A 23,278-nucleotide genomic window follows, 5' to 3' on the forward strand; every position below is an offset into this window, starting at 1 on the left:
TATAATGTATTCAGGCATACAATTGGATGTTTCTTACAAAGACTCAGTGGCAATAAACTTCAAAAGTAATATAATAAAGAAATGATATTTTTGTTCTAAAAATGAAAGATTTAAGACTTGTCAATAAATTTGCTTTATACGTAAGAAGCAAATCTTTTGTTAAAGTTGTTTTGAGGGTAAAATAAAACTTACGGTGCAGGATAGATAAACGCCTTTAAAAATCTGCATTTTACACAGCACGTTAAGCATAATGTCCTTAATATCCTTTATATACGTTGTAGACCTAACGACGATCTCGTGAGAAAAGTTAGCTCAGTCTATAAAGTGTACTTCTCCCATTTCTTTACCATTGTTGTTCTTGGGGTAAATGTCATCACTCATTTTCTTTTTCATCTGGGAGATTCTTCAACTAATAACACCAGACTGTCTACTGCATCTGGTCTGTGTGTCACCATCCCAGGAGCTGCCAGCATCATGACCTCGTTGTTGCCGGGGCACCACTGCTGTTGCCGGTGACCTATCACAACTGCTGCCACTGAGGGACCATCCCCGCGTGGCCAACACCAGGGGTCTGGAGACAACATCTTTACTGGAACTAGTCTTCCTTCCAGGACCTCCTCATCTACTGCAGCTTAAGCACTGGGAAATTTAGGAACATCAGTGGCCCCAGTGGTGACTGCTGACTGTTGCAAAAAACAAACAGCACACGAGGAACAGGAGAGAAGGGTTCCAGCACTGTCTTGTGAAGTTCGCAACTTCTCTGACAACAACAGAGAAAGCACCCTGGTTCAAGATCATCCTTTGTTCATCCTTCTTTTATAAAATCACAGTGGGCTAGACCACAGTGACCTACCTATAACTTTTTGTTTTTAATTTTTAGAAGTATCCATACCCTCTCCTTTCCTAATCTTATTAGCAGCATTTTTGGAATGGCTGTCTCCAAAACAGAACAGGTTAAAAAGAGAAGCAGACACATACAATACCCTTCACTGCTTCATTCATAAATATAAAATCAAATGTAAAAAGATCAGGATTAAGCCGATACCTTCTGTTCTGATTTTACTTTACTAATGACCCCTTTTACCTCTAAAACCGATTGGGGAAAAATCACATATATTTACTTAGAATAGATCAAATTTTATTGCGTGTTCTAATAGGTACTTGTTGGCATTGAGATTTCTTTTTTAAATTTGAAAAATATATATAATGTGTATATGGTGCGTGTGTGTGTGTGCGTGCGTGCGTGTGTTCACAGATTCTGATTTCTGTATTAAATGGCTCTTCGATGGGAAAAAAGAGAAAAAAAATCTGAGGATACACATACCAACCATCTTAGATGACCTGGTGAGAATCCACCCCAGTGAGCACACAGCCTACTGTAGCTGCAATCTCTCTCCTGATCAAATTTTCCACAGATAAGGAACCTCACCCCCGACTTCTCTGCATCCCATCCCATCCCATCACATGTGGAGTGAACACTGACTCTTATTGCAAAAGGCAGATATTAGCTTCTCTTAATGCTGCCTTCAGGAAATTATGGTTTCACACGTGGGATTACTAACTGCATGTTTTCTCCCACAAGGAAAACTAAAGGAAGTTGCTTAACTTTAGTTGATTCTAAATCCTGACGACGCTCATTAGAACTCTGATTATAGTGACGCTATATATCTGGTCGTTCTGCCATATTTAGACTTCAATCTCCAAGACTTTCTTATTGTTTACTGGCAACACCTTTGAAACTGGTGTGTCTGTGATGAAATATGCGGCCATCTCATATTGATTTTAGGCTCATTGGCCTTTTAAAAATATTTTGCCAACATTTAAAACCAGCCTTGGCTAAATTTGATGTTCCTTCAGGGCAGCACTGAAAGAGATAATATCCCGGGGACAGACACAGCTTCCTCTGACTTAGGGGGCAGGTCACTCAGGAGACTGACAGGGACCGAACATTCAATTTCTGAGCACAAGGGAAGGTGATTTCTTCCTCTTATAGTAACTGAAGCTTTCACATTTCTACCTGATGGACAATTGCTCTGTATCATTCTGATATATGTAACATATGTGTATATATATATATGTAATATATATATGTAATATATCTTTTCCAAAAAAAAAGGAGAAAGATGGAAGGAAGGAAGGGAAGGAAAGAAAGGAAGAGAAAGAAAGAAAGGAAGGAAGAAAGAAATTGACCACTACTCTTTTATTAACTAAAAGAAAGAAAGGGCAACCCCGTGGGCACAATTTAATCAGCCTTGACAGCCAGAACCGTGATTCAGGATACTTTAAATGGTCTGTGACAGAAGAGCAGTTAACAGTCTGCAGAATGTCCATTTTCTTTAGTTAGCAGGAGCCTAAAGGACCCAGTGTGACTCCGCAGGATGTAGTGAGAAGTGTGGTAGAAGCTCAAGTTCAGCATTATTCACCCCAACAAGACACTGAGATGAGTCTGTTAATAAGCTACAAATTAAATCTGCCTGCCGAGCCACTACTGATGTCTAGGGAATCCAGGGGGCTGCCTGTGTGACACCTGCTGCAGTTTTCTTCTGAAATCATACATGACAACGCTGTCAAGACGATGTCTTCAATGTTATTGCGCAATCAATGATGAACTTTAAAACTTCCTGTTTTATGATAAAATTGTTCTGTCAAATTCAATTTAACATCACCTATTGAAAAGGGGACAACAGGCCCGAATGGAGTTCCTTGTGCTAAGCCCACGTCACCAGACACTTAAGGTTTCAGTCTCTCGCAGGACTATCGCATGGTTTAACCACTCAACCTGGAATTCGCTGCTCAGTGCTAGAGAGTAATCCCCTCCCACAGACCCCTAAAACTCCCCTCAGGAGGGTGAACTTCCCTGAGACAAAGCATTCTTTGTTAATAAGCTCCTTTTTCTTCCCCCATCCCACCTTCAAAAACCTTTCCCCTTCTGCAGCTCAGTGGAGCGCCTTTCTGTTTGCCAGATGGGGTGCCGCCCAATTCATGAAATTTTGAATAAAGCCAATTAGCTCTTTAAATTTACTCCGTTGATTTTCATTATTTATCAGATTTGGTGCCCGCGGTAGGACCAGAGGAGACCTTTGAAGGCTTTGGGGACGATGAGAAACACAGATGCGGCTCCGGAGAAGCCTTTGAGCCCACTGTCTTCATCACCGTTTCTGAGAGCTCTCGGTTCCGAACTCGGTATCTGATCTGCTTTCCCATCCAGGGCTCAGCAGGTCAGCTTGAGCAGAGGCAGGGGGTTCCATCCAGAATCCCAGTCCCCGGCCCTGGGTTCAGCCTGCATTTCCCAGTTGTCTGGGACCCCGTTCTCCAGGTCCCCTCCCCAGTCCCCACTTACTGGGCTCTGATGGTTCATTGCTGGGAATTGCTGGTGGTGTGTTAAGGTGCATGAGCTTGTTTGTCTTGTTTTGTGTAGAGAAAGGCTATTGCTAATGAGGATCTTGGAAGCCAAAAAAAGCCACAAAAATTGGTGGGTCCGAGTCAAGAATTTAAGAGCTGTGAGACGCTTGCCACCAAACCCTCCTGTGTTAGGATAAGACTCATCTGTTAGAATAATGGGTCAGAACAGGTTAGACTGATGCTAGGTCACCCGCCAACCTAAGGAAATTTCTGTGTGATGAAGTACACAGTAAACCATCACACAGTCCCCAGCCCAGCAGCACATCCCTTTCAAGTATTGGTTTGGCTCCAAGAGAACTGAAGGCTTAGCTTAAAAAAGATAAAATAAACCAAACAACAAATAAATCAATAATAAAGATGGGAACCTTAGAATCCAAACACTTAGAGACCATTGTAGGATTATTATTTGGCCTAATTCAAATATTGTTGCGTGTTAGGAACAGGAAGTCCGGAGGAGAGGGAGAGAGATGGGGGAACAGTTTGCCAGTGGAGCAGTCAGAAGACACAACATTTACCAATTAAACTCACAGTCTTGCATGGGCATAACTCATGGTGCCACAGAACAATGACAATAGTCACATCCAAAATCACTGATCACAGATTACCGTAAAATACAGTAATAGCCCAAACATTTGAAATATTGCAGGTACTACCAAAATGTGACACAGAGACACCAAGTGAGCAAATGCTGTTCAAAAAAAGGTCCTAACAGACTTGCTCGACACAGGGTCGCCATAAAACTTCAATGTGTAAAAAATACAATACCTGCGAAGTGCAATAAAGCAAAGTGCAGCAAAGTGAGGTATACGTGTAGCTTCATTTAAAAAAAATTCGTTGCACAACACTAATAAAATTTTAAGGACGTAAGAGGTACCCTCCCCCTCAAAAAAAAAGAGAAAGACGATGAGGCTGACCTAACCCTGGTGACCCCTCTCTCCTCCTTTGCTGGAATGCAGTACTTGCTCTACCAACCTGTCTGAATTGTCTTTTCCCTCTGAAGAGAAGACTCGACCATAAGCATTGCCAAGTCAGTGGCCTTACAAACACTGTATCCACCCTCAAAGGGGGACCCCAATTTGGGCCCCTCCCAAAGCTGACAGGACTCTGAGGGCTTTCTGGGAGACTGCTGCATTATTTCCTGAAACAACTATGAAAAGCAGAAATTAAAATTTAAAAAGAAAACCTAAAGCCTTGTAAAGGATTTATGGGTAGATCAACCTCTGATGTCATTTAAGTTGCAACCAAATTCCTTGAGGAATTAAAGGCAACTGTCCTCATCTTACAGATCTTTGCAAATCTAAAACTGCCACTAAAGAGGCAATTCAAAATTTACCTATTCCTTTTTACCAATTCGCAAACTTTCCCTATTTATCTTAAAAGGCTTGTAACTTGCATTCTTTCTCTGTGCCTCTAAGCTGTAAATGTTAAAGTACAAACTTCAGAGAGGTAATGCTTAACTGAAAAAAAACCAAAAGAGGGAAAGGTCATTTGAAACTTAGTTTTAGACATCTGTGCAGGCAGCCTTTACTTATTCCATCTTCCAGAAGAACAACTTAGATCCAACTTCTTTTGTAACTAGTAAAACAGAAGCTATGAGGTCTCAGTTCATGTCTGTCTATATGTTTATGTGGGTATATGTATCTTATGTGATATTTTCCTACCACTGATGGTACCACAAAAAATAATTAGTAAAAAGGCTCTTTTTAATTGGTTTAAATAAAACAAAGTTCTTATATAAATGAAATTCTCAGAAATATAACAGAAACTAACCCAAATGAATTTCAGATTCATGTGATATCGGAAAATATAAAAGCTAGTTTAAGGTTGTTGGTTTAACTGAAATAGGCATGTCTTTAGAGTTATCAGCATTAAATAAAACTTTTATCCTACCTGAATTTACTAACCAAATTAATTCATGTTATCTCTATTACAAAAATTGTCAGCCAGAAAAGTAACTCAGAATAATGACTGACATTGTCCGATGTCTAATGAAGTGTTTCTGGGTAGTCCTTGTAAGAATAATTTAAATAAATAGATGTACGTAGGATAAAAACTTTTTAGGAAAACTTTTTAATCTCCCTAAGTGTTTTTGATAACCTGAAACCTTAAAGTTTTGCTAAGTTAAATGATGAGTTAAGTTAAATTCTTTGAATAACCAGATCATTTCCAAACAAGCTAAAATACTGAAACACTAATTATTGAAGACAGGTTTGTCCACTTCCACTTCCTTTTACAGAAAAACTAAAGATATTTGGGTTTATTAATAAACAAGTCCTGTGCCATGCTGAGAAATTTACTATGAGAAACACGCATGTCTAGAAATTATAAAAAATAGTTACAGGTTTACAGATAAAAATATTTACAAGCCACAGAATGCTAATGTAAAAGATGGTTCACAATTGTTTACTTATTTATTTTCACTAAAAATTAAAGCTTTTTAGGGTTAAAATGTCTAATATACAGAGTTAAAACTACTAGAAATTATAAGAGAAACAGCTCTGGATGCAAGGAAAATAGATGTGTTTTGGGGTAAAAAAAGGTATGGATATGGAGATGCATTTTTGTTAGGGAAAAAGAAAATTTTCTCCTAAAATAAAGCTGGCTGTTTCAAAATGCAAAAGAGAAAAAGGACAAACAATGGACATTGAAATTTGAAAACAGAGAGAGAGAGACAAGAGAGAGGGAGAGTATTTTTTATGGTCAAGTTAGCTAAAAATTGAATTGTTATCTTTATAAATGTTTTTAAATTAAGCTTTAATACCAAGAGTGCACTTATGTAACACTAAAACAGCTTTCTTTTATATGCTAAAATGACAAATTTTCCTTGGACAATTGATCTGTTCTTGATAAGATATTCTGAAAGTTTTTTCTTTACCATTTCAGTAATCCACTTAGAAAGCAAAACGTTTGTATTTTATCAAAATGATTTCCTGTGTTTCATGTTATCTTTATCATCTGGTCTTTGATTACTTAAGTAAACCAAGTCTTCTCAATATTAAAAGAGTTGTTTTGCTCAGAACAATGTAACCTTCTATATATGCCTTTGAAATCTTTTGTCACTTAATTAAATGTATCATTAAATATTGTTTCATACTTATCTGTGATTCTATTTAGTCAAGTGTCCAAACCATTTGATATTTTTGACAAACTTCCCAAAATTAAGATTCTAAATAATGTCTTTTTGACCTGGACATAACTTTGGGATGTTCCAGAGGGCCCCTGAAACATCTCAAAAGATTTGTTCTCTCTCCTCATGAAAGGGGGGACGTTAGGCTCATTAGGCTTATTTGACAGGTTATATGGGAAATACTGCCAAATAAAAAGTAATACTGAGGGGCTTCCCTGGTGGCGCAGTGGTTGAGAATCTGCCTGCCAATGCAGGGGACACGGGTTCGAGCCCTGGTGTGGGAAGATCCCACATGCTGCAGAGCAACTAGGCCCGTGAGCCACAACTACTGAGCCTGCGCGTCTGGAGCTTGTGTTCTGCAACAAGAGAGGCCGCGACAGTGAGAGGCCTGTGCACTGCGATGAAGAGTGGCCCCCAATTGCCGCAACTAGAGAAAGCCCTCGCACAGAAACGAAGACCCAACACAGCCAAAAATACATAAATAAATTTATTTTTTAAAAAAAGTAATACTGAGCTTTCTTTATGCTGTACTTGTATGGCTTTATGTTACAAGTGTTCCTGAATTGTATAAAATTCCTAGAAATCTGATATGTCCTGGTATAATGTTATCAGTCACAATTCTATTTACTATCTTAAAATATTGTGTTATAAAAAATAACCACATTCCCTTGCCAATTCCATTACAATGAACTCTCATCAGATTTTTACTAATGAGCAGTTTTGAATCCTTTGTCATTTACAGTTATTGTTTTACTCTAATGTTTTTTCAGAAGTGTACGTGCAAAAGTACTTCATCTTCAAGGAGATTCCAGGAAAGGACTTTTGACAAGTACAGGTTTCTGTACTTGTCAGAATGCTAGAGACCCCCTGGTCTGTTAACCCCTCTCTCTGGTTAACAATCCCAAACTTGGGGAAATTTGCATCTAAGCTCCGCCTAGGCAAAGAAAACACCCAAGGCAAGAGAAACACTGTTGCGTGGTCTATTCACCCTTAAGACTTTACTTGCCGCCACGGCTGGCACCTTTCCAGTCCTGAGCCACAGGTTCGGATGGAATTACCAGGAAGCATTCAGGATTCAGGATTTGCTTCCTTTGTTGGGCTGTCCCTCCCTGGTTAGGAGTAAACGTAAATGAGGCTACGATCAGGAACCCCTCATTAACTCTTGAAAGTATTGCAGAATCCACTATTAAGACAACAGCTGCGCAACAAAGCTCCTTTGACTCTCTGGCCAAAGTTGTTTTTGATAAGAGGACAGCCCTGGATTAGCTTTTAGCTTGAGCCAGGAGGTGTCTGTGCCGTGGCCAATACCGCCTGCTACACCTGGATTAACACTTCTGGAGAAGTTGACACTCACGTACACAAGATCAAGCAACTTGGTGTAAAAAGGTGACTGCATCAGTGGGTCTTTCTATGACTTATTTGACTTCAGTTGGTTTGGGTCTTGACCATGACTCCAAATATTGGGGATTATCTTCCTTATAACAATCGTAGTAGTTTCCCTGGTGAATTGTGTTTTCCCAAGAGCTTTAAATCCAAGTTCTCAGCCACTAACCACCAAGTAAATGATGTCCCTAATACAAGAACTCCAGAAAAGGAACGAGAATGACCAATTTAGACATTGTGAACCCGAAGCCGTGAATGTCCCAGGGATTAAACCAAACAGCATGCCCTGTCGATACCACACAGAGGATCAGATAAAACCACTAGAGCTTCAGAGCAGTAGCTGAGAGTGGCGCTCATGCCTTACATTTTGATCACATCTCTCAGAGAAGCTGAGAGTCTGAGCAAAAGGGGAAAATTGTTAAAAAAGAGACAATAGGCCCAAGATGGAATCACTTGTGCTAGGACCACGTCACCAGACTGAATCTTAATACTTAACCTAACTGAAGTTTCAGCCTCTCCCAGGACTGTCACCTTTAACCAGTCAACTTGGAATTCCCTGGTCAACGCTAGTGAGTAAACCTCCTGCCCTCACAGACCCCATCTTTTCCCCTTAGGAGGACAACCTCCACTGAAACAAGACATTCTTTGGGGAAAATTTCCTTTTTCTGCCCCCTTTCTCCCTTTGAAAACCTCTTCTTTTAAACAGCGTGGCAGATGGGATGCTGCCCGCTTCATGGATCACTGCACAAAGCTAATTAGATCTTTAAATCTGCTCAGTTAAAATTCTGTTCTTTAACACACCTAAGGATGTCCTCCAGAGCTGCACTTCAGCACCAGGGAGCAGCCCGATGGGTTCTGAGACAACCTATGGCTCCTTCGGAGACTGGATTAGCATCAGGGTCATACGTTAACTGTTTAGAGCACAGACAGAGCTTGCTACAGCACCTAGCTTGATTCTATCGAGGAGGCCCACAGAATTATTCATGCACAACCCCCTGGGGAGAAGCCTTGCCACTGAGTTCCGGGACCAGTACCTAAAGCCTCCTGCTTCTCCGATGTCGAGAGCTGGGCTCCACCTTTGCACCACCTCTGAAGGTTCACTGTGATGCAAGATGCCATCAGGGCAGGGAACCTGCCATGCACTGTTCTCATCTAGTCCTCAGTGTTGAAGTGTAGAACCCACTCTCTCATGATTACAAATACGAGTGTCACTCTAGTCACATAATGACAACTCAGAGTCAATGAGACACCGAGCTGGAGATGGGCCCACTGTATGCCTTTGGACCCAAGTAAAAGTCCTTATACAAGGACACTGCTTACTAATACTGAAAACAAAAATTACTGGCTCTGAAAGTAAGAGAAAGAATATTAAGTATGTTCTGTGAATAGACATTTTTATTAACAGCAACAATAAAAAAAAAAACCCAGAAAACTTCAAGGGAAGGAAGAGCTACTTACACCAGAATAGAAAGGCTCACCAGACACACATATCACATCCTGTTCCTGGATCATCAGAATATCTTTGGCCAGGTGTAGCCGCACTTTGAAAGGCTCCGGATTACCATCCTGCAGCAAACAAATCCCTGTCTTTGTCTTCAGACAGAAAAAAAAAAGAAAGCAAAACAGAGAAAAGAATTATACTTAGTTTATAGATTATAATTTTATGGCTTATTTATAGCAAAACATGATGAATAACATCTGAAAGCTAGGGAAAATGCACTCTGATGAGTCTGAAACTTAATACAGGTACACAGAAAAGTATAACCTTTTCACATAAAGTAGACCTCAGATAATAGAGATTATGTGAGAAAATCCCCACAAAGATTTGGAAAGTAAGGATTACAGTTTTACAGTATATTTTTAAAATAGTGAAAGTTTTGTTTAATACTTACAATCAATATAAATTTCATAATGGTTTTATTGAGATGCTATTCACACTGTATACAATTCAACTCTTTAAAGTGTTCAATGTTTTTAGTGTAGCAATATGCAGCCATTGATTGCTATAACCAATTTTTGACCATTTTGATCACTCTGTAAAGAAACCTAATATTCCCAACTCTCCATCCTCCCACACCCAGTCCTAGGCAACCACTCATCTACTTACTGTCTTTCTCACAGAATTTTAAACCTGTAAAAACATACCTTCTTATCTTCTCTACCCTCCACTATTTGATCAACCCATTCACCAGCACACATGCACCTTGTACAGAGGAGGGAACCAGGATAAAGAGGTGAAGAACTGCTTGAATTAACACAGCTAATTAAGACACAGCCTGGCTTGAGACCCAAGATTTTTGATTCCCTTTCCACTGTTTTTGCTTCACACATTTCCGGGAATTGTGGAAACAGCCTGTGAATATTTCCAAACTTGTACTGCATGGCTTTAAACCATCAGCTTAGTGATCACAGAGGGAGTCCACACATCTCGTCCCTCCTGAAGCAGGTCAGGGTTATAATATTTGCCAGATAAATGGAAATATTCTCCTTAGCAAGGACACTTTATAGTCCCATTTATCAGAGATGCAAATGGAAATTCTTTTGAAACAGAATATAATCGCTGGCTGTTACTCTGAACTAAAAAGTCAACAAAAACAATGACTACCTTGGAAATTACATTTTCATTTAATAACCATTGAGCCATTCTTAATTTGGATAAAGGGAGAAGTACATAGAAATACATTTTTACCCTTACTATTTAATGAGCACAAAATCCCAGACAAATGAGACTTTCTTTCCCTTGGAATATAAATTAGATGTGGATTGCTAGGGGTTTGTTTCTTTAAAAGAATGTTCCATGGTGTTGATGAGAATATACTTAGATACCGCAACTTCCAGAGATAACTCTTTCTGTAAATTGCTTTTTCCCATGTGAAAATACATACCATTATACCCTCTATTATATACAATGTTAAATTGGTCTGTAATTATTTTGTAAGTGTTATAATATCTTTTAAGGAAAAACAAGCTTTTCCAGGAGCCATGATGGCATCAGTCCCTCCTCTGAGGCTATGCATAGCTGGGGCCCCTAAATCGCATCCTTTAATCTACCACAGAGCTTAACTCAAGTGCATATGTCTAAAAGACAAAAGAATGTCAGCAAAAGCAAATTATATTTTCCTTAATACAGACACAATTTTTGTACATTTTTCACATGGAAAAGTCTCTCATGCTTACAAGGTGATCTTGGCCAGGGGCCAACATCGGGACTTCTGAGATGCAGGGGAGAGAAGGGCAGGAGATAATATCAAAGCTAAGGGAACAAAATTGGGCACATTTGCTGATTTTTAGATGTACAGTACCCGAGCCATTTTTTCCCCAGAAATGTAATGGAATAGCTGGCAATCACAAATAAAGCCCTGTCTCAACTTGTGGATGAAAGAGGGGCTTTTCCCTGAGATCCCATAAATACATTATTGTTACACATCAAAGAGATCGCAAAGATCGCCAGGGAAAGTTTGAGGAACTAAAACACAGCTATGAGGTTTCTCTCATCACATTTCTGATATGGTCAAAGCTCCATTCACTCAAGTAATGTGTGAAATGTCCCCTAACTATTAGATGGTTGTCTGGAAAACAGAACACAGACTTGGAGCCCATGCTTGACTCTTCAGAGGACAAGAGTGAAGGAAAATAAAGAATGAGGCAACTTTTTGTTAGAATTATATATATATATATGCATACACCAATACATAGCTGTTTGGAGAAAATAACAAACTGAGAGATAATGAAGCTAACAACACATTCACATTAAAATACATTTTCCAGGCATTACAGATGTTACATTTATTCTATTACGAAAATTCAGCCTATGGACATGAAAATACATTAAAAATCCGACACACACATCCACTTTGCCAATACTGTGTAACATTAACAGTGAGTCAGACATGAATTAGACAATCATCTTTGGCCTCAGAGTATTCCTACTTCTAAAAATGTACATGTATAAATAACATGCAGTATGATATTGGAGCACTTGATACAGGAGCAACGTAGAGAAGGGACCTAACTATTCATGAGAGAAGGGGCATTAGAGGAGGCTCTGTAGATAGAAAAATGTGTGGCTTGTCTTGAAAAAATAAATCAAGAAAACAATAATTAGAGAAGGCAAAAGTAATTTCATCCAAAAGGGAAAAAGCTGAGTGAACATCCAGAAGCATGAGAATGCATGCTCCCCGGACGATGGAGAACGCAGCCCCGAGGCCGAGCCCGTGGTATGTGGGAGGGGCCGCGGCAGAAGGGCAGGGGGCGGGGCGGTCAGGCCCCTGTACGGTGTGCCCAGCGTGTGAACAGGCGGGAGGGGCCATGGAGGAACCTAAGAGCAGTGAAATAACATAAACGTTTAGAGTTAGGTCTTATGAATGTATTTCTTACAGCAGAGAAGAAGATGGATGGGGGTTGGGGAAGTGAGCACATAGTTACTGTTGCAGAAACATAAACCTTGCGCAGGAAACTCTGGGGACGGGAAGCAACTGGCTCAGACCCGGAGCTGCTACAGTAGCTGGAAGAAGAGGGGTAAAGTCCATTTGGGGCGCCCCCCAGCTCAGAGCAGCACCGCTGGACTGGCATCACCACTGTGAAGGCAGGCTGTGCGCCCTGAAGTATTAATCCCCTTGGCTCTGATAACCCAGGGCAGCAGAGGCGCAGAGATGGGTGAGTCAGGATTTGAACCCGGGCTGCCCGGCTCCAGGCTCCAGGCTCTTATCCCCTGGCCCTGGTCCCCTCATGCAGAGGTCTTTGAGGGGATGCCTCCCCCAGTCTTTCCACACACGACGACAAGGCTATCTGTGTCTTTCACCTGGTAGCACTTTGGTTACCAAGCATCTCCTTATGGGAGTGCAGAGAGTTCTGAGAAGGACACCATCTTGAACCAGCCATTCTTCATGGATCAGAGCGATGGCCAGTGAGGGAAAAATGAGACAGAAACCACTCTGGGCCTGATGGATGCTTTTCCTGCCAAAGCTAGGCTGCTGAGGGAGCACAGGACACTAGTGGATACCGGGAGAGGCTTGACCCACATGGGCTCATCCCCCATGGACTGCTACAGGGGTGAGAACGGGCAACAGGACACTGAGTGTGGCCACCGGTGCGGCACAAACTAGAACACTGAGGGATGCAAAGTCTTTACAGATCTGTGGACCCAGATTGTTCAAAAAATAAAAAAATCATTCAAATAATGATCAGTCCCACATTTTAGTATAAACTTAAGACCTGCAGCTTCTTTTTCTTTACTAACATAACAGTCATTTGTCTTCAGACTTGTTTAACTGGGGATGCATCACGCATGAGTGAGGAAATGCATGTGTTACATATAACATACAAATATATTACATAATTATACAACATACGTAAAACCTGAAAAGTGATAAATACATTCAAAGGTTGTTTTCCTGTCCCTGACGGATGATCCTACATTGCAGCTGGATTTTGCAAAACCCACACTGAAGACTATTTGCTTAGAGGAATATTAAAAGGCAATACCTCTTAATTACTTAAAAGGCAATATGTTTAAACATCTAGTCATTGACTTGTTTTCTGTGAATCAATGAAGTGTGTTCAAGAATTTACATGGATTTATCTGTTTTAAAAACAAACCTCACATGTAAACTTATTAAGAATGTATGCTTTGCAGAAACCAAGTACCTTTGGAAGTTTGAGAAGTAGACTGTCACCCACTGTCTACTTGAAAGTTAAGACCTCTTTAATTGAGGTTCTAGTCCTTGAAAGAACACAAATTGTGTTTTCATGGAACTTTAATATCTGTGCTCCTTTAACCCTGAAGTGTGGAATTTGCAATATCAGATATAATAAACTGCAAGAAACCAGGCAGAGACCATTCTATGCACGACAGTCTTGTAGGAATCCTCATAGTTCTGTATTTTGGTTGCCAAATCTAATTTAACTTGTCTTGTAAGCCTCTAGTTGCAAGTGATATGTAGTTCCTTATCCTGTACCATCTTGTAGTAGCAGTGCACTAATGCTGTTTCACACAAGATGTTTCAAACTGCGTTTTACCCTTTCCTTTGCCTGCTGGGATGGGGTCTTACCTGGCCTCCTCCTTAGCTAAATTCCAGCCACTTTTCAAGCACTTGTACAAAACTTGTATCTCCTTGCAATCTTCAGAGACCGTTCCATCTAAAGATGAGTCCTTAACATTTGGAACTCAGGGCTTTCATTGAATAAATACATTCACCTAACAGTTAATCGTGTATTTAGGCATGACATGTAGTGACTTCCATGTCACATCATCTGACTTCACCTTATATGCTGTTATCTAAAGAAAATCTTCATAAGTTATGACTCTTTTCATTTTTAAGGATTATTAATCTATAGGACCTAGTACAGTCTTTTATTCATACTGGGATTTTCAATATTTGTTGAATGAAACATAGTCACAGATTATATGTTATTATATGAGACTAGATTATAAGTGTGCATGAATTATTAAACTGTTAAATATGTTATAGAGAAATATGTATTTTCATACTCAACACCTAGATGTGATCCTATTTTAAAGAATGTGGATATGAAAGTGAACAATGAGGAAAACCCACACTAAAGATAGAATATTGGTTTACTGGAACACATAGGTTTTTGGTTTTTTTTTGCGGTACGCGGGCCTCTCACTGCTGTGGCCTCTCCCGTTGTGGAGCACAGGCTCCGGACACGTAGGCTCAGCAGCTGTGGCCCAGCCGCTCGGCGGCATGTGGGATCTTCCCGGACTGGGGCACGAACCCGTGTCCCCTGCCTCGGCAGGCAGACTCTCAACCACTGCGCCACCAGGGAGGCCCTTGACGACACTTTTAAAGGTGGAGAAGTCAGTACTTTTGCCTGGGTATGCACACACTTTTTCTTCTACAATGTGGGTTTTGCATTTGTCCTGATTGTATTCTCTCTCTTCATTTTTGTTTCTTGTCATACTTTTGAATCCCAATTACTTTAAAATAATTACAACATTTTCTTTTTAAGAGAAGAATTTTTTAAACAATAAATAACCCTCCTTTAAAAAAAAAAGTCCGTATTAGATAATTAAGATGTTTAAATGAAACTTATCTAGCCACACTTCTATTCCTTCACAAAGAAGAGACTTCTTGGCATCTGCGTGGTAATATTCTATCTGGATCTGTCTGATGGACGTGGATATCAAATTTTCATCCTTAGTAGTTTATTATCAGTCAAGAGAAAGTCAAGAGAAAACAAGTTTCATTTAATGTATCTTTGATATAATTTTCAGCAATGTAGTACTTAAGAAAGAGGCCCAAAATTAGACTCAGGCATTCCAAGCTATACATGATGGTTTTGCTTTTACCTAATTCATTAAGTGTCACTCAGCATTCTCATAAAACCTCTCCATTTGCTCATCTGCAAAGTGGCAGAGTTAAGCTAAATTGTCTTTACGGTGCAGGTCCACTTAAACGTTCTAAGACTGTCAATTTCTGGCAAACCCTTTGATTTCGGTCCATCTTCAGGGCGATTCGATCATCCTCAGGGCACCATAGAGTCCTGCATCACTTCCGGTCCAGCCAGCATGTGTCAGACACGCGGGAACTGCTCTGACAGTTCTGAGGTCTGCTCCACGCTGGCAGCGTTGAAATGGTGAGATCCTCAAGGGATCATTGCCGGAGAGCAAAGAACATCTATTACAGAAGTAAGGGTAAGAGGACCTCAACGGCATCACCATTATAAAAAACAGCTGAACCTTGGACAGAATTTGATGTATGTTTCAAATCAATGAATCAAAACATTTTGTGTAAGAAACGGTCTGGGAAATCAATCTTATACAGCCTCTCACGTCCAAGGTGAACCATGTGTTAGAAACATTGGCCACTGTCCAGTCTCTACCACATGCGTCTCCGATGTGTGTCACGTTGTCTCATTCACACAAATATCCATTCAGATTGATGGGTGCTTTACCACCCAAAACGTAAGATAAAACTTTAAAAGAAACTGTAGGTTTACTACATTCATACAAAATGACCAGTATGATAACACGTACTGTATTTACAACCAGAAATGACACACTTAAAATTTATGCTTCTAAGTGTAAGCTCGGAAAACAGTAATTTTTTTTTTTAAGTATGAACCTTTGAAAGGGGCTGAATTAAAAGATGAATAAATTACACATTCTGACCTTATAATATTCAGGGTAGCATGTGAGAGAGGTTTGTAAACAAATAGCTATAATATAATATAATTTGAAAAGTGCTAGCATGTATAAAGGATTTTTAAAAGTATTACCATACTTAAACTTTGAAAATAAAAAAATTAAAAATAAGCATTGAAGGAATGAAAGTAATTTATTATTTTTTCTGAACAACCTAAAATTGAACCTACTGTGACAAATATTTTTTTTAAAAAGATATTTTTGCAAGAAATATAATACATGACATTTCACTAAAAGAACAATTTTGACAAATGTTAATACTGAAGATTTTTTAAACTTTATTATAGGTAATCTAGTTATGGCTGTTTCTTTCTTGGGTTATTTATACATACTAAACTATTTTAAACCTTTTAAGCAAATATGAAATATTTTAACATATGAATATTTGCATTTTGCCTGAAGAGTGAAAAGACAATGCTTTGAGTGTTGCATGGAAAGATAATCTTTCTTCCTAAAATAGAAGAGCTGCATTCCTGGAGCCCCAACTCCATGCACTGTTGACTGCACACTTGAATGGATGGCCTTTAACATCCTTCAAGAGCAATGAATGCATCACTTCCGCTCACACCGAATGTGATGACAGCTCTACAGAGAGTCGCCATACATCAATACTTAATACTGAAATACTTAAAGAGTATGGGAATCATAAAATCAAAGTCTTTTAGTGTTGAAAGGGACCTTAGATGTCTTCTAATTTATAACCATTTATGTGAAAAGAATTAGTTCCAGCTCTTTCACTAGCTGAAGCCTTCAGCGTATAGTTTGTGGGGAGAGACAATTCAGTCCAATGAAACATGCGCCAGTCTTCTTGAAGGAAGACTGAAATCCCGGGGCTTCCCCAGGCCTGTGAGGCCTTTCCAGTCTTGCAGAGACAGCTCGTGCTCTGGAAACACTGTGGGCCCATCACCCGTCCCTCTGTGGAAAGCCATTTTCCACGTAAATACGTAAGGGAGGGCCCAGCGTTCCCTATCACCTGTTTCCCCTCATCAAAAACGGAAGGCATGCGACCTACCTCCTCACAGGTAGTCCTGAAATCCATGTGCTGCGGCACCGCAGAGGATGTCGTCTGAAAAGACAGAGAAAGGCCATCAAGCACAGCATCGAGGGGCAGAGAGGAGGACGTAACGAAGTACAATAAATTAGGCAGCGGAGCCGGCAGGCCAACTGTTTACAGCCACCTGTAAGGACAAGAGCTCCCAGGGGACAACGAAGAGACGGCAGGAGGAGATGAAACGTCTTCAGCTCCAGCTTCTGTGAAGAATAACCCTACGGCCATGGTTCCGCGGGCCGGGAATGTGCATTTCCAGGCCCCGCTCCCTCCCCTCAGCATCCGGATGGGACCCAGGGCGGGATCAGCCTGCCGCTCAGGGGCTGGCTCATCCCTGCATCCCCTGTGAAACCCCACTTGGCAACTGGGGAAGAAACTTCAAAAGGAGTAATTAAAAGTTGCCTTTCATGTGGTTATCTCTTGATAAAAGGTTGACTAATCTTTCTCCTTTTAATTAAAAAGCTACATGCATGAATAATTCTCTCCGGAACTTAAAATGTAATTCACAAACAGAGTGATCTAAGAAAGCAAGCTATTTATCAGGGTGAATAATATAAAGATAAATCAACGTATGAAGTACCTAATACAGATGCATTTAGTGGTCACTCTAATTTCTAAATGATAGGCATAGACTTAAATGCACATAAATGCATATGTCTTGTTTGATTTTAAATGCTTTTGGAGAGTTTTGTTTTAATTATGTGAGGAACTTAATAAAACTAAGGGTTGTCATAGAAAATTGACATCCTGTCAGTATAAAAATGCGGAGCCAAAATCTAACAGTTTAGGAGAATGAGACGCCCAAGTGAAATGAACGGTGAATTCCGAAATAGGAGACTTTATACACCTCAAACAACTGCTCCTCTCAGCTTTGGGGACAGTAAACTATCTTGTCCTCTTTGTCATTTTCTGTTGTGTGAGACTGATGAACACTTGATCAAGGGTGAGTGGAATGGAGTATGTTGTCACTGGATTATTACTGTTGCCTTTGAAGGAAAAGAGATTGACCATTTTCGGTAGTAACTGAACAAGCCACATAATACACTGTTTTCCATAAATAAGTTGTGGGCTGTGAGCCTGCTCTGGTGTGACTGGAAAGCATACGGAGGCTGATTTTGGTAAAGTTAGGTAAGAACAAATCATCAGCAAATGAAAGGGCAATTTGATGCTGAAATTATAACCTGATGACGCGAACTATTTATTTAGTGTCCGTGAGAAATTTGCCATTAGTTTAACTATTATTTTTCAAAATTGCTCTTAAGATTGTATTTGAAAGCAAATATCTACTTATCGCCAGCTCTGACATGAAGCTATTCCTTTTCTATAAAAGGAGGAGAATTTCAGTATTTATTGATTACATAAAAACATGGTGTGTCTAGAATCAATTTCCTGCTACTAAATGCAACCAGAGAAAACAGGCATGAAGGTATTTAACCACCATCTAAACTCAATCTCTATTTGAGTAGGGGGTGTACCCATGCCTTCTACCATTTTTAATACATCTTCCTTGTTTTCTTAATTTTCCATTGGCTTTCATGAAAATATCTGGTAATAATATCAGGTATTTATTCAGAAAAAGAATTAATGTAATATGCAAAGCAATTTAATTATTAGGTAACATAAATTTCATAGCTATCATAAAACTGTTTTCAGTGATTATAAATTTAAAAACTGGAATAAAAGTTGTATTTTATACGTTTAAAAATTTCTGAGACCTTTTCTGTACAAAGGTTTATGTTAGAGTGGTTTTAGATTTACAGAAATATTGTGAAAATAGCACAGAGGGTTCCCACATTCCCCACATGCCTTTCCCTCTATTATTCACATCTTACATTTATGCACACCATGCCTTAGCATGGCATATGGCGTGTAACGCTGTTACAGCTAATGAACCAGGACTGTGATCTTACTGTTAAGGCCCTACTTCTTTGAAATTTCCTTGTTTTCACCCCCCAGTGTCCTCTGTAGTTTCCAGGATCCCATCCCAGACGCCACATCGTATTTCATCACCGTGTCTCATCACGCTTCTCTTAGCTATGACCATTTCTCAGACTTTCCCTTTTTTAATGACTTTGGCAGTTTTGAGGATTATTGGTAATTGGTAGAATGTTCTTCCGTTGGGATTATTCTGACGTTTTTCTCATGACTGTAGTGGGGTCATGGGTTCTGGAGAGGAAGACCAGAGATAAATGCCACTTGACCACCTCACGTCAGAGAATCCCAGTCAGCACGCCTTATCCCTGCCGCTGAGGCTGACCTTGAGGGGCTGGCTGAGATGGCGTTTATCAGGTTTCTCACCATAAGTTCCTCTCGGTCCCACTCTCCACACTGCACTCTCTAGAGACAAGTCACTATAAACAGCCCACGCTTAAAGGGTGGGGAGTTGTGCTCCTCCTCCTTGAGGGTTGAGTATCGACAGGGATTACTTGGAATTGCTCTAGACAGGAGATGCAACTATTCTTCTCCATTTATTTATTTATCCAATCATTTACTTAGGACCTCTCAGCTGGCAGAGCAAGGAATATATGTGCATATGATAACCCGTGTTGGAATGCATGCATTTATAAAGATTTCCATGCATAAGCATCTGTATCTTTGTTAAGCTAACCATGAGCTCTTAGTGATGTTGCGTCTCTAACACATGACTACATGGACCTTCCTAATTTCTCCCCTTGTCTGTCTGTAGATTCCCACTCCCGCAGGGACCCACCGTTCACTTACCTAGTTGTTCAGCCCCAGCGTACAGGGACAGCCACACAGGAACTGTTAACACATATCCCTGTGGGAAACAATTTTATCCACTAGAGCACAGTTTATTTTGCCTTTAATACTACAAGCTGCACTCATTTCCAAAATGATGAGTGTGAACCCCTTTTCTCCCCCATTTCAGTGAGATTATTTCAGACCTTGTATTACAGTAGATTCTTTGCCATAATAGGGTCTCCTGATCCCCTAAGAAGTTTTTAAAAATTTTCACACATCAAGTTGACTCTGCGCTTTAAATTTCCATGGGATTTGACAAGTGCACCGTGTCATGCACCCACCACTACAGTATCACACAGATCACTTCACAGACCTGAAGAATCCCCTGTGCTCCACCTGTGCAACCTTCCTTCCCTCCCTGTGAACACCTGGTCAACCAATGATCTTCTTACTGTCTCTACAGTTGTGATTTTTCCAGAATGTCATATAATTGGCATCACACAGGACAGAGTCTTTTCAGACTGTCTTTTAAAATTTAGAAATATGCATTTAAGGTGTGTCCATGTAATTTCATGGCTCAATAGGTCATTTATTTTTATCAGGATAAAATTCCATTGTTAGGAAGCACCACAATTACACTTATCCAGTCAAAATTATGCTAACCCTCCACCTTAAACAGAACCATGACTAGCTGAAGTGCTTGCTGAGGGCAAAGGTAGTAGAAGGTAGTTTTCAATACCAGTTACAACATGTGTCCAGCTGGAGAAATGAGAACTGTAATTGTATGAGGATTTCTTCCTTATTTTATTATAGATATGATGATGAGAGTCTTTGTTCCTTCTTGTATCCTCTTACGATCTAACATTAAGTTTATTAATAATGTAGACTTTTACGTCACAGCATTCAAGTCACAGTACATCAAGGAGAGGAGTGAATGTCACTTCAGGACTTAGTGCTCCCTTCCGAGGAAATGATCGCGTTATTCTGGGTTGCATGCAGGGTACTTGTTTCATCTCCGTTGGAAGTAAGACTTTACCGTCCTTGTTGGAGGGTTAAGGAGAAGAGTGTGAATGTCAAGTTGACAAGGGTGAACTGTGATGGTTAGTTTTCATGTGCTGACCTGATTATGCCAGTTATTCAACCCGGTACCAAGTAATCGAATCAAACACTAATGTAGGTACTTCGGTGAGGTGTTCTGTAGCTATGGCTAACATCTACAAACAGTTGACTTTAAGTAAATGAGATTATTCTCCATAATGTGGGGAGCAGTGGGCTCATGCCATCAGCTGAAAGGCCTTAAGAGCAAACTGGGACATGTCTCTGATGATGGAATTCTGCTTCAAGATGGGAGCACCAAGTCCCTCCCATCCTACAGACTCTGGACTTCCAGGCCCCGCGATGGTGGCAGCCAACTCTTTGAAATGAATCTCTTAACACATGTATGTAGATATATGGGTATCCGACTGGTTATGTTCATCTGGAGAATCCCAACTGATACAGTTGTGTATGCCACTGAGATTCTATGGTTTCATCAGGCAGTATTAGTGTGACAATAACTGAATGAAACAGCATGTTTCTAAGTATTTCTGAAAATACATTAAGTACAGCTAATCAGTACCAGCAAGCCCAATGACATAAGCTCCAGGATATACTTTACACTAGGTATTTCTAAGTTACGCAATAAGAACTATGAGAAAAGAACTTGATTTTTTGCAATTGGTTTATTAACAAGATAAATTAACTAATACCTTCATGGAAAATTACAAAGAATTTCTTTTTCCCCACAAAACAAAAAATGTCTTTTGTTTTTCCTAGGGGTACATTCATTGCAAAAAATGAAGTTCTTTTCTCATAGTTCTTATTGCATAACTTAGAAATTTTAAAAACTGAAATTTTTAGGGCTTTCTCTATATGATTGTTTTAAAATAATTAATCTGTGTTAAAATGTAAAGCAATAACAAATATACAATTCCAAAAGCTTTCATCTCTATATCCAAGAATAAGGAAAAATAGCTTACTGATTTATTAGTATTTAGTATAAGTCTTATCAGGGAAAAAATAAAACTTTTATGAAAATGAATTTCTTAAAATGATTCTTAGAAAACTTCATCACTTAAAATATGGAGATGAGAAAAGTAATGCATAAGTAGCTTGGGTGGATAAGGATAAAATTCACTTTAATGTTTACAGAATCACAATATATAAATGTGACCTATCACGTTCCTGATCAATTTAGAATCCCCTTGACCAGCTCAGGGAGAAGCCGCACAGCATGGAAAAGTCCAAGCCTAAGGAAACCTGTTTCTACCATTTTGACACATGTGACCCAAGGAACAGTGCCAGCCTGGTCCCTGAATAGTGAGAGTGGAGCTGGATATTCCCGAGTACCCTCAGAGTACCACTTACATGTCATGGATCTTCAGACCTGGCCTCTGTGCAAAGGTCTTGCCTCCTATGATTAAACCTAAGACTAAGAAGTTAACTGCAACTGTTGTTGTCAATCATGCTGAGAATAACACCAGATCCTGTTGATTAAACCTCTTCTTTATAACCAAAACCGGGAAAGCAGAGTTAGACAAACAGTCAGACTCATGCATGTGGAAATACTACTTCTCTCAAAATGCTTCATTTGGTATGAGGTTGATGAGATAAAGAGAACTTCTTTCCAAAGCCACAACACGTGGGGATCTGAGACCTGAGCAGGTAGTTACGTAAGACAGCACAGAAAGCATCAGTGCAAATACACGTGGATTTAAATTACTTAGATACTCTCCAGAATGCTTTAGTGAGTGTAAAAAAGTCTCTGTCACACTCTGCTTACTATGACAGTTCAGTTTACTGAATGGAAAAATGTTGTCTGTTTATAGAACTTGCCCTAGGCTAAATTATAAAATATGCAAAATTTACCTTTCATATTTTGGGGTATCCCAAAGTCAAACCCAGCCTATACCCTCTCTACAAGCTTTCACATCTTCTCGTGATGCCTTGACCGATTGGAAATTGATTAACTGCCCCCCCAAAATAAAGTGGTTAAAGCAATAAGAGCAACAATGACACTTGCAGTCACTTGGGTTTGATTTTAGAGAACCTTCTGTATGTTCTGTGGTGGGTACCTTGGGGGCGAGTCTGTATGCATCGTTCCCCTTTCTATATTGGTTAAGAGAGTGCTTGGTTATTTTAAAAATGCCAACAAAATAGTGGCTTAAACAGGATGGCAGTTTGCTTCTGCCTCCTGTAAGGGCCAAGCCAAGCAGCTAAGAGGTGATTTCACAGGGTCTGAAACCCACCTGGCCGCCCTCAGCTCCTGTGGTCTGAGAGAGGTCAGCCTCTGCCCTCACGTCCAAATTCCTGGTAGGGCAGAGAATGGGAATTGAACACAGCACGTCCATCACATTTCATCCTTCTCATCACAGTGCCACACGCAGCAACACAAGGACAAGGAAAGCAG

General features: G+C 39.9%; 1 protein-coding gene across 2 annotated transcripts in view; it reads right to left on the reverse strand.

Annotated features, from left to right (window-relative positions):
- Positions 1-17,118, reverse strand: part of SNTG1 (syntrophin gamma 1) — a gene marked incomplete at both ends in the record, with an annotated part of 197,975 nt that extends 180,857 nt beyond the window's left edge. For both annotated transcript variants that reach the window (XM_082674870.1, XM_082674869.1), the window contains 2 exons: positions 9,371-9,505; positions 17,092-17,118. In XM_082674870.1, coding sequence (XP_082530996.1) covers positions 9,371-9,505; positions 17,092-17,118 — 162 coding nt within the window. The remainder of the gene's footprint in view (positions 1-9,370; positions 9,506-17,091) is intronic.
- Between the last annotated feature and the right edge of the window lie 6,160 nt (positions 17,119-23,278).

Source organism: Grampus griseus (assembly GCF_964374135.1).
Source record: "Grampus griseus genome assembly, chromosome: 17".
In the NCBI taxonomy this organism is placed as follows: Eukaryota; Metazoa; Chordata; class Mammalia; order Artiodactyla; family Delphinidae; genus Grampus; species Grampus griseus.